General features: G+C 38.1%; 1 protein-coding gene across 1 annotated transcript in view; it reads right to left on the minus strand.

The window, feature by feature from the left end:
• LOC119409649 overlaps positions 1-8,655 on the minus strand; it is a 15,779-nt gene extending 7,124 nt beyond the window's left edge. The window contains exons 1-4 of the mRNA XM_037676550.1: positions 8,604-8,655; positions 3,210-3,584; positions 2,861-3,121; positions 1,518-1,611 (exon numbers count right to left, since the gene is read on the minus strand). Of these exons, the coding sequence (XP_037532478.1) occupies positions 1,518-1,611; positions 2,861-3,121; positions 3,210-3,584; positions 8,604-8,655 (782 nt within the window). The remainder of the gene's footprint in view (positions 1-1,517; positions 1,612-2,860; positions 3,122-3,209; positions 3,585-8,603) is intronic.
• Positions 8,656-10,671: the final 2,016 nt, after the last annotated feature.

Raw genomic sequence — 10,671 nt, forward strand, 5'->3', positions numbered from 1 at the left:
TATATATATTTTTTTTTTCTTCCTCTTTCTTGGTTACAAAGTTAGAAATCGTTTATCTCAGAACAGAAAAAGGATTCTTTACAAGTTGGAAAACTTTGCATCATGAAACACAAAAATCTGTTAAAATCTTTTTATCAGAACTTCTTGTTTGTTCTCACAACCTGAGAAAATGAATTAAAAACAGTATTAAAGACATAACTCTGTTTACCGTTTACATCATAACTTGAGAAAATGCATTTCCTGCAAAAATGCAGTGTGAATGCTTATTGTTGAAGAACTTGCTAAAAACAGCAAACAGTCAAAATTAGCTAAAAACATGCCGAAAAGTAGCTGAAATGGATGAACAAGCCTAAGTTAGCAGAAGAAAGCAGAAAGAACACATATTTGCTGAATTAGGTTTAAGGCAGAAATTAGCACAAACATTAGGAAATTAGCTTTAAAAAAGGCTGAAATTAGCAAAGAAATGGCTGAAAAGGAGCTGAAAAGGCAGAATGAAGCCCAAAAAAAAAAAAAAAGTGGAATTAGCAGAAAAGGCTAAATTTACAAGGAAAAGGGGTAAATAGTAGCCAAATTAGCAGAAACAACCTGAAAGGAGCATAAAAAAACTAAAATTATCAGAAAGAAGTTAATGAGCCTGAAACTAGCAGAAATGATCACAAAAAACTTGAATTTATCTGAAAATAGCTGAAGTTAGTTTAAAAAATGCAACAAAAAAAGGCTAGTTGCAAAAGCTAAAACAAGCTTAAATTAGCAGAAGGAAGTGGAGCGAGCACAATTTTATCCAATTAGGCTGACAGAAACGGAAACAAGCATAAAAAAGTTGAAATTATCCGAATCCCCACAAAGAATTAGAAAAAACAGTTGAAAGATTTAAAAAAAAAAACAGAAAGAAGCTTAAATTAGCAGAAGGAAGTGGAGAGAGCACATTTTTGCTGAATTAGGCTGAAAGAAGTTTAAATGACTGCAAAAAAAAGTGTCATTAGCTGAAAAAGCTCAAATTAGCAAAACAGCTAAATAGTAGCTGAAATAGCACAAACTTGCACAAATAAGCTGAAAGGAACAGAACAAGCTGAAATTAGCAGAAATAAGTTAGAAGAAGCACAGAAATCTTCTAGTTAGCAGATAGAATTTAAAAGGAGCCCAAAACAGCTGAAAAACAGCTAAAAGTAGCTGAAAAAAGTTAAAATTTGCACAAGGAAGCTGAAAGAAGCTGAAGCAGAAAAAATGTGAAAGAAGCAGTAAAAGTTTGTAAACAGATCTAAAGATTTGAAGGAAGTAAAATGAGCTCAGTTCATTTTTTATGATGAAAATAGTGTCAGAAAAGGCTAAATATTTCAAAAAGCTAAAGTTGCACCAATACCAAAAGCCATAGCAGGATTGTCCTGAAAGAGCCGAACGTTTTGATTTATGATTTGTTGAAATAGCACAAAAATTGTGGAACGAGAAAGATGCAGAAAAATGTATGGAAGAAAAATGGATCTCAATGTGAATGCGTCATAAACATTCAGATCTGGTACCTTTTGATGAGGATGAAGACCAGAACCAAGATGATCAGAACCAGCAGGAAACCAAACACTGCACCCAGGATCAGAAACAGGTCCAAGGGTGGACCTGTGAAAACAGATTCATTAAAAAATCTGAGACTTTATGTGATGTTCCCCGTCGGTCTGTGAGAGGAAGTTCTGCAGAACCGACCCGGTCCTCGCTGTTCCCTCTCTGATAAAATAGACTTTCAGTATTTCTGCTTTTCTACATCCATCCTTACAAAATGTCTTTGTGTTCATCAGATTACAAGTCGGGCTAAATCGAGACTTGTCCAACAAGAGAATCCCAATAAAGACCCGTTTAAATCCGCCTGACAGAACCGGGTCATGCTGCACACAATTCACCTGGGTCAAGTTAGAAGCCCTGATCATGGAGGAATGAGAGACTTTATTTACTGTTGTTTGAAGAACGTGGAAACAAAGAGCTTTACTTTGATGAGCTCTCCTTCAGACCCTGAGCAGGAATAAAATCGAGCTGGTTCCTGGTTCCTGGTCAGGTCCAACTGCACCTTGAGATCTGGTCCATGAACACAAGGTGAAGTGGTAAAGAAAAGGGGTCTGGTTCTGGATTCTCAGAGCTCAGATTCTGTAGATGATGTGGTGTTGACGTCTTCAGGTCATGACCTTCAGCGTCCACAGATTGAACTCCTCTCAGTTTGAGGTTATGGTTCTGAACCTGTAGAAGGTGGAACACTCCCTCTGGGTCTCTGCCTCTAGTGGAGGGCTTCAGGTGTCTGGATGGGAGGGCAGGATGGAGCAGGAGCTGGACCTACAGATCAGGGCCTTGTCTAAGGACGTTGCTCCGGGTTGTGGTGGTGAAGAAGGAGCTGAGCTGAAAGACAAAGATCTGGATTCACTGGTTCAACCTTCACCAGTGTTCTGAGGTCTTGAGCAGATCCTGGATCCAAGAGGCTGAAATGAGTCTCCTCTGTAGGCTGGCTGCAGTCAGCCTTGGAGATAAGAAGAGGAGGAGGAGCTCCAACACTGCTCCTCCTCATAGAAAGGTGAGGATGTTCATCTGATTATGATCCTTCAGATCCTCCTGGGAGGAGACCCTGACACAGACCCAGAGCTCTGCAGGGATTATATCACCTCTCTGGTGGAGGAGCTGGGGTGTTTCTGGGGAGAGGGAGGTCAGAGTTTTCCTCCTGGACCTGTGGCCTCCATGAGCAGCACCAGACATGTTGCTAACTGGACATGATCTTCATCACCTCCTCCACATGTCATCTCCGCGGTGCAGAGTCTGCGTGACGCTGAAATCTTAAAACAAAAATGAAAACTTTCTGAAAAAGTCACAGAATAAAATCTGAACCAACCCTCCTCCACCTGCAGCCTGATCGGCACCGACTGGGTCCCGATGTTGGTCTTCAGCGCACAGGTGTAGTTCCCAGAGTCCTTTGTGGTCAGAGAGCTAAGTTGTAGGGCGGGGCCAGTCTCTGAGAGGGCGTGGCCATCTCTCATCCAGGTGATCTCCAGGTGGTAGAAAGAGCAGACTGACCTGCACTGCAGTGAGACTGACTGGCCACTTCTGAACTCTGTGACGCCACTGGAGCTCATTATTCTCATCTGTGTCCCGCCTGAAATAAAAACATTTGTTAGTTTTGATTAAAACTCGTCAATGTTTCTGATTAATGTGCGAGTCAGAACGAGACGTGTTGTTCTCACCAACAACCATGACGTTCACTCCTGTTTGGTTTGTAAAATGTCCTTCAGAGTTATTGGCTTCCATCCTGAAGCGAAAGGTCGCATCATCGGATGAAGCAACACTTTTGATCTGTAAGGTGCAGTTTCTCTGCTTGTCTCCCAGGTACTCGTATCGAGGGTCGTTGGTTGTTAAGTTACTGTCATACACAGACGGGGTTGAACCGTGACAGATCAGATGGTTTTTACACCAGACGACTCTGACGATCTTCAGGGGAATTTTTTGTCCTCCCTCAATGAAATAGCTACTTGGAGTGAAGCTGCAGGGCAGGGTGACGGTCGATCCTCCAAAAGCACAAGTTGATCCAATCAGATACTGAGTGTTCTGACCCGCTGCACCTGCAGACACATGGATGAATCTGATTAATGAGATAATGATGAGAACATTTTGTTAGTTTACTCACATAAAACAAACACGTATCACAGTTTCATGGTTGCTTACACACTAAACAGAGGTTCTCAAACTTTTTGGGTTCAGGGACCCCCTCATAACCCTCACGTTTATGAAATAATTTTCTTCAATTTGTCTCTTTAATGCAATATAAATAATTGTGTAATATAAATACTTAAAAGTTGTTTTTTAATACTGTTGATACAATTTCTATACTTTTAAACATGGCCTATTTTTCATTCAAGACACAATTAACAAAAAAATAAATTTCAACTTCCAAAAATTACAGTTTTGACAAAATTAACAGCATCAAAAACCACTTTAAAACTTTAGCTATTCACATAATGAACATAATAAATGTATCGCCACTTTTTCAAATTATTACAGAAAACTGAAAAGAATCTTAACAGCAGTGGTCGTACAGTAACAGGGTTTAATTTGTAAACCGATCTATGCTGGAACGTAAATGCTGGCGGGCCAGTGTGGGGGGTCTGGGGGTCCTCCCCCAGAAAATTTTGAATAAAGTAAAAGTGATTTCCTGCATTTTGGTCTAATTTAACAGGTTGTTAAACATTTACGTGCTTGTACAAAATAAATTATATATATATATATATATATATATATATATATATAGTGTCCCTCATTTATTGTGGGTGTTTGGGACCACGCCCACCCACAATAAGTGAAAAACCACAAAGTAGGGATACAGTAGTCCAAGTTCAGTAAACTTTGTCATGACATGGAATTAATAGAACAAATAACTACTGCTGTCGATCAAAAACAGTATTGTGTTAGTATTTTTGTTGATTTAAAAAAAGCATTCGATACTATTGACCACACTATTCTCCTTGAAAAATTAAATAAATATGGTATAAGAGGACCAGCATTACACTGGGTATCTAGCTATTTAAAAGATAGGAAACAGTTTGTTCAAATAGATGGTGTAAGATCTGACCTGTGCAATATCATTTGTGGAGTTCCTCAAGGCTCTGTACTTAGACCAAAGTTATTTATTTTATATGTGTGTAAGGATCCTGCCCTGCACCCTGCCTTTCTCTCTCCTCATCACTCCTAATTGGCTCCAGCTGCAGATGATCAGCTCAACACCCAGGAGGAGTATAAGAAGATTCAGGAACCACTCTGCAGGCGCTGGGACATTGCCTACCAACGGTAGTTGTGTTCTGGCCAGTTCTCAGTGATATTAGTAAAGACTAATATTGTGTTTTTTCCTCTGCGCTTCCTCAGAGTTTTTGGATCTTGCTGTACCTGCCCTGCCTGAGTTCCACATGAATTGTGACTCCTCCTGCCTAGCTACAATTGCTGGATGCCTTCCACCACTTGCCTCAATCTACTCATTGCTTCACCTTGTGCCACTGGACACCATCTGGATAATACCTTCTCCTGCTTCACACTGTAAGAATAAATCTACAAGATATATTTCCATTCAACCGCAGCCCTTTAAATCATCGCTCTCTCTCCAGGTGTTCCCGTTCCCCTCATTCATATTGTATATATCACCAACCTGTAAATAAACACTTTAAACTATTATATGAGTCCTGGTATCTGTTCGGTCCTGATCTTTCATTCTGGGTACACTGCAATCATTACAATGTGAATGACTTAGTGAATGTATCAGGACTCCTCAAATGTGTCCTTTTTGCAGATGACACCACATTTTTCTGTTTGGGTAAAGATGTAAAACGGATGTTGGAATTGATGAAGACAGAATTTGATAAAATACAAACTTGGTTTAAACTTAATAAATTATCATTAAATTTAGATAAAACTAAATACATGATATTTAGTAACAAAAAGAGAACTGTTGACGATCCATTTAAAATTGAGGGTGTTGAGATTTGTAGAGTTAATGAGATGAAATGTTTGGGTGTAATCATTGATGAACAGCTAACATGGAAAAATCACATAAATTCTGTAAGAACAAAAATATCTAAATCTATTGCAGTACTATACAAAGTCAGGGAATTATTAAACGATAAAGCTCCGTACATGTTGTATAACACAATCATTGTTCCACATTTAATCTATTGCATTGATGTTTGGGGGAAAGCGTGTAAAACATTTACAAAACCTATTTTTATTTTACAGAAAAGAGCTGTAAGAATTATCACCAGAAAGCATTACAGTCACCCATCAAGCACATTATTTTATCAACTGAACTTATTGAAGTTCCATGATTTGGTAGATTATAATATTTTATCAGTTATGTATAGGGCTCAAAATAACACATTACCATTAAATATCCAAATAAATTTTGTTAAAAGACAAAGTTGTTATAATCTCAAGGGGATAGAGATATTTGTCAAACCAAAATTCAGAACTAGTCTGAAGGGAAGGTCTACCTCAATCCAAGGAGTTGGATTGTGGAATGTTCTAGAGAGTGATGTGAAAAATGCCAAGTCAATGTGCACATTTAAGAAAAAGATCAAAGCTTAATTGTTAAAAAAGTATATATGAAGTAGCTTAGTGTGTTTTTTGTATTAGAATTAGAAAAATTAGAAAGAGTTATTCATTTTGTTCTGTTACTTGAAAATTATTATGATTGAAATAATTGTTTGAAAAAAAGGGGCAGATATAATAAGATTTTTTCTTCTTTCTGCTGCCTTTCATTTTAAATCTTTTGTATCTTTTTTATATTGTTATGGAATTGTTTTGTGCTTTTTAAAATGAATAAACTTTATACCATACCATACATGTGCTAGGCTGCAATTACACTCATCACCTGTTACTCCCAATCGCCCTCCTTAAATACACAATTTAAATTTAAATACTGTAACATTTTAAATAAACAACCCATGCAGCATGGACTGTTTATTTAAAGTATTACCATATTTATATTTAAATTGTAGAAAAGAGAAGTGCAGCAGGAAGTGGATGTCACACAGATTCAGCTCTGCAGCACGGAGCAGAAATGTAATTCTTGATCAATTACGCTTCAACAACCGAACACAGAAGTTCTAAAATAATCAAAAATAACTTTTAACACTTTTATATTTTGTGATTATATTGATTTTTATTATGTGACATACTTTAAATTTTAAGTTTGAAAACAAAAGTCGATCGGTGCATCTGGACAGCAGAGGGTTAACCCTTCACAAAGCCGATGCAGCAGTGGCAGAGAAGGAGATCAGCTGATCAGCTGCAAGAGGGAGCTTCTCTTGCACTTGTGGGTTGCACACATGGTGCAAAATCCTTTAACATAATTTATTTTAAATAAACAACACCTGGCTCATCAATCAGCCACTTGTGTCATCTCCAATCTTATTTTGAAAATCCGCGATATAGCGAGGGACTAGTATATATATATATTGTTTGTTTGTTTGTTTGGCTTTTTTTGCGGACCCCCAAGCACAAGCTTGTGGACCCCCGGGAGTCCAGGGACCCCAGTTTGAGAAGCATCAAAACATGTTTCTCTCACGGTTAGTATAATGAGCTTCATACTGTCTGTGAAAAACTTCTAACTTATCTGTTTTAAAGGACCACACCTGAGAATGACTTGGTTGAACTCATCCACCAGGTGTGGGAACATTATGTGCTTCACAGCAGTCGGGTTTAGATTTTGATATACAAGGAGGTTTTTCCCATCATGCATTGCAAATGAGTATTTATCCTCTGATGCTGATGAAATCTTATTGCCTGATTCAGGAAGTCCAAAAGATGTCGTCTAGACTGTAGGTTGGTTTTCAGTTTTACTTTTTTATCTGTGTCTTCGACCAAATGATAATACTCTAACCCTAAAACAGGAAAGAATTAGAAGCTGACCTTCCAGTATGAAAGTTTATTTTGTTAAGACTTCCATGTTGTCAGACTTGAGTAAATCACAAACCATAAAATTTTTTACACAGTTAAAAAAAAAATGAATAAAACAAATCCAATTGTTTGATTAAAGTTTGCTTAATATGGCAAATAAATACAGTTTTTTGTTATATGTCTAATTTTTACCAAAATGCTTTATTTTGCTATTGATCTTCTATGTTTTGACAGTTGGGCATGGTTGAACAAAAAGTGTGAACGTCTCTTCAAAACACTTTAAAGACGTGCTGCTTAATTCATGATTTACAGACGTTAACTCAAGAAAAGACAACTAAGTTTCTTTACATGTAAATATTTATTTATTACCTTAATTCAACCAGACAAATCCCATTTGCAAGAGATGTTCGACCTGAAGGCAGCCGAACATGAAAGTTTTTAATTAAAACTTTAATATCAAAGATTCTTAACACAATTTTCAAGGATTTTTATTACAAATGAAAATGTCTCTTTAAGAAGATGTTCAAATTAAAAACACTTCCATTTACACAAGTTTCTTCGGCAACACCAGATGTGAATTAAATAAATGTTTCCTATTGTTTCTTATCCTTATTTATCATTTTGTTTTTTGGAACATCTGTAAAATAGAAATAAACGCTGGAAATTTGAGACTTAAAAAAAAAAAAAAACGCTGTAAAGGTTTCGATCAGAAACTTTGTTGCATTTTTCTTTAAAGCTTTTCTAAAAACCAACAGAGATCCTTTCGTGTCCAAAGTAAAATGACTCCATCATTTCCTGCCAGTTCTGTTGCGTAAAAACATTTATATTCCAGTCATTTTCAAACTTTGTGCATTAAAGTCAAGAAGCAGCTAACTAACACCGCTGATCCACGGTGTCACACAGAAAGTAAAACCCCTGCAGTCCAAATCCCTCAGAGGATTCCTGCACTAGATTATTTCTTTACTTCTTTTGTTCTTTACTTATCAGGCATGAACACAGTGAGAACAGAGAACATCTCATGTTGAAATATTAAATTTCAGCTCAGTTACATCATTACATTTGAAAACAAACATTTTTTTCAACTTTAGGTCCTGCAGCAGATTTGGTCCAGGAGGACATCACTCTGTTTTAAATGTCTGATTTTGCGACCTAAATGCAGTAAATGAGTAAAGTAAAATTAAATATAAGATGAGCGTTACCTGCCAGCAGGAGCATGAAGCTCCAGAGGATCTTTTCATCATAAAGTCTCATTCTGAGCTCTTCGTCTCTTTGCTTCCGATCAGAAAAGTGAGTCAAGGCTAAAAAAGGATGACTGATGGAAAAATTGTGAAACATCCTCTGTGCACTCGATGACTTCCTCCTTTGTCTGACAGTAACTTTTGACTTCATCCTTTAAATAAAACGGACCTCGTCTTGTTAAGTGTAGCTTCTCTAAAAACAACTACGACTAAAAACCATGAAGACCATGTCTGTCACCACGCTGCAGAAGACTTGGAGTCAGAACAAGCCAAGACCTTCAGTCTGCTGCTTCTGCAGTGAATAAACAGCAGGCCCCGTTAAACTGTCTGCAGTTTTATCATGCAATGCTGGAATAAAAAGATGATTATATAAATCATTACGAGGAACCACCGCAGGTGCTTCAGAGTTACAAAAAGGAAGTAATAAACCAGCACTTACAAATTAACCACATTTAAAGACAAATATAACAAAATAAAGCATAAAAAGAAGAAGCTAAACTAAACGCAAACCAACCAGGAAACCATGGAAACACCAGTAACAGAAGCAGTTAAAGCAATAAATCTTAGAATAAAAAGAATCAAAGATTAAAAAAGTTAAAAGTAGAGCATTAAAAAAAAAAAAAAGTTCAGCTACACAGATTCAAAATTTAAACTAAAACTTTTCACCAAAAATGCTTTGTAGTCTGCAGGTCAAGAAAGCACCTCGTCCCTGCCAGGTGAGCATCAGGTAAGAAAATGAATCGGACGTGTTTAGAAGTCGAAGCGTCAGGTTTGTTTGAAGTCTAAAAGTAAAATCACGTGTCGTTCAGGCTTTTATGGATTCCAGACAAGCTTCAGTAACTGATCAGGTGTCGTCAGCGTAACATTACATATCATCTTTTTAAAAGTAACCAAATAAAACCTGACTGGAAACTTTGATACAGACCTCTGATCTGCCACCGAGCTATAAAATGATTAAAACTTCTCATTTTAGGTAAAATGTTTCAGTGTTCATAATTGGATTAAACAAGAACAAAAAATTCATATTTTACACAACAGTTAAATTTATTTGTGCAGGAGATGGACCTAAGGTTACTTTTGTTCCTTTTCTGGTAGTCCAGCTCACATTTCACTCTCCTCATTTCAACTTCCTGTGTTGATAGGAAGCTTCACAAATCTAAAAGCAGAAGAAACAGCTGATAATCAGGCTGAGCCTTCTGTCGTCACCATCCATCCATCCATTTTCTTTACCCGCTTATTCCATTTTGGGTCACGGGGGTCGCCGGTGCCCATGTCCAGCAATCACTGTGCGAGGGGCGGGGTACACCCTGGACAGGTCTCCAGTCCATCACAGGGACACATGGAGACAAACGAGACAAACACCTAGGGACAATTTAGAGTTACCAATCAGACTAACATGCATGTTTTTGGTCTGTGGGAGGAAACCGGAGTACCCGGAGAAAACCCACGCATGCACGGAGAGAACATGCTAACTCCACCCAGAAAGGCCCCCGGACCGGGGTTTGAACCAGGGACCTGTTCGCTGAGAGGCAGCAGCTCTACCAGTTGCGCCACCATGCTGCCCCTTCTGTTGTCACAAACATTACAAATTTTATCTCATGCAATGTGATGACAACATCTGCAGTTTCACTCAGTTTTACCTGCATGGATGATGATGATGATGATGATGGTGATGATAATTTGAAATTAGGTGAGGTAGTGGCTTCCATTTTGGTGTGTGGCTGCATCTGGTTGTAAGAAAGGTTACTACCTGCTCCTAGGACTGCTCTTTTCTGGACAGTGATCCCTGAGGTTGTCCCTGGGATCTGTTGGAGCCACTCTTCCAGGTTGGGAGTCACAGCACCATGTGCTCCAATGATCACTGGGACTACTGCAGCGTCGACTCTCCACGTCTGTATTTCCTCTTTCAGCTCTCTGTATTTCTGCAGCTGCTTCTTCTTCCTGATGTTACAGTCTCTTGGGATTGCTCCATCTAGCCCCGCTGCCTTCTTCTCTTGTCGACCACCACAAGGTCCGGTTGGTTAACAGT

Source organism: Nematolebias whitei, chromosome 5, assembly GCF_014905685.2.
Source record: "Nematolebias whitei isolate Nwh7 chromosome 5, NemWhi1, whole genome shotgun sequence".
Taxonomy (NCBI): Eukaryota; Metazoa; Chordata; class Actinopteri; order Cyprinodontiformes; family Rivulidae; genus Nematolebias; species Nematolebias whitei.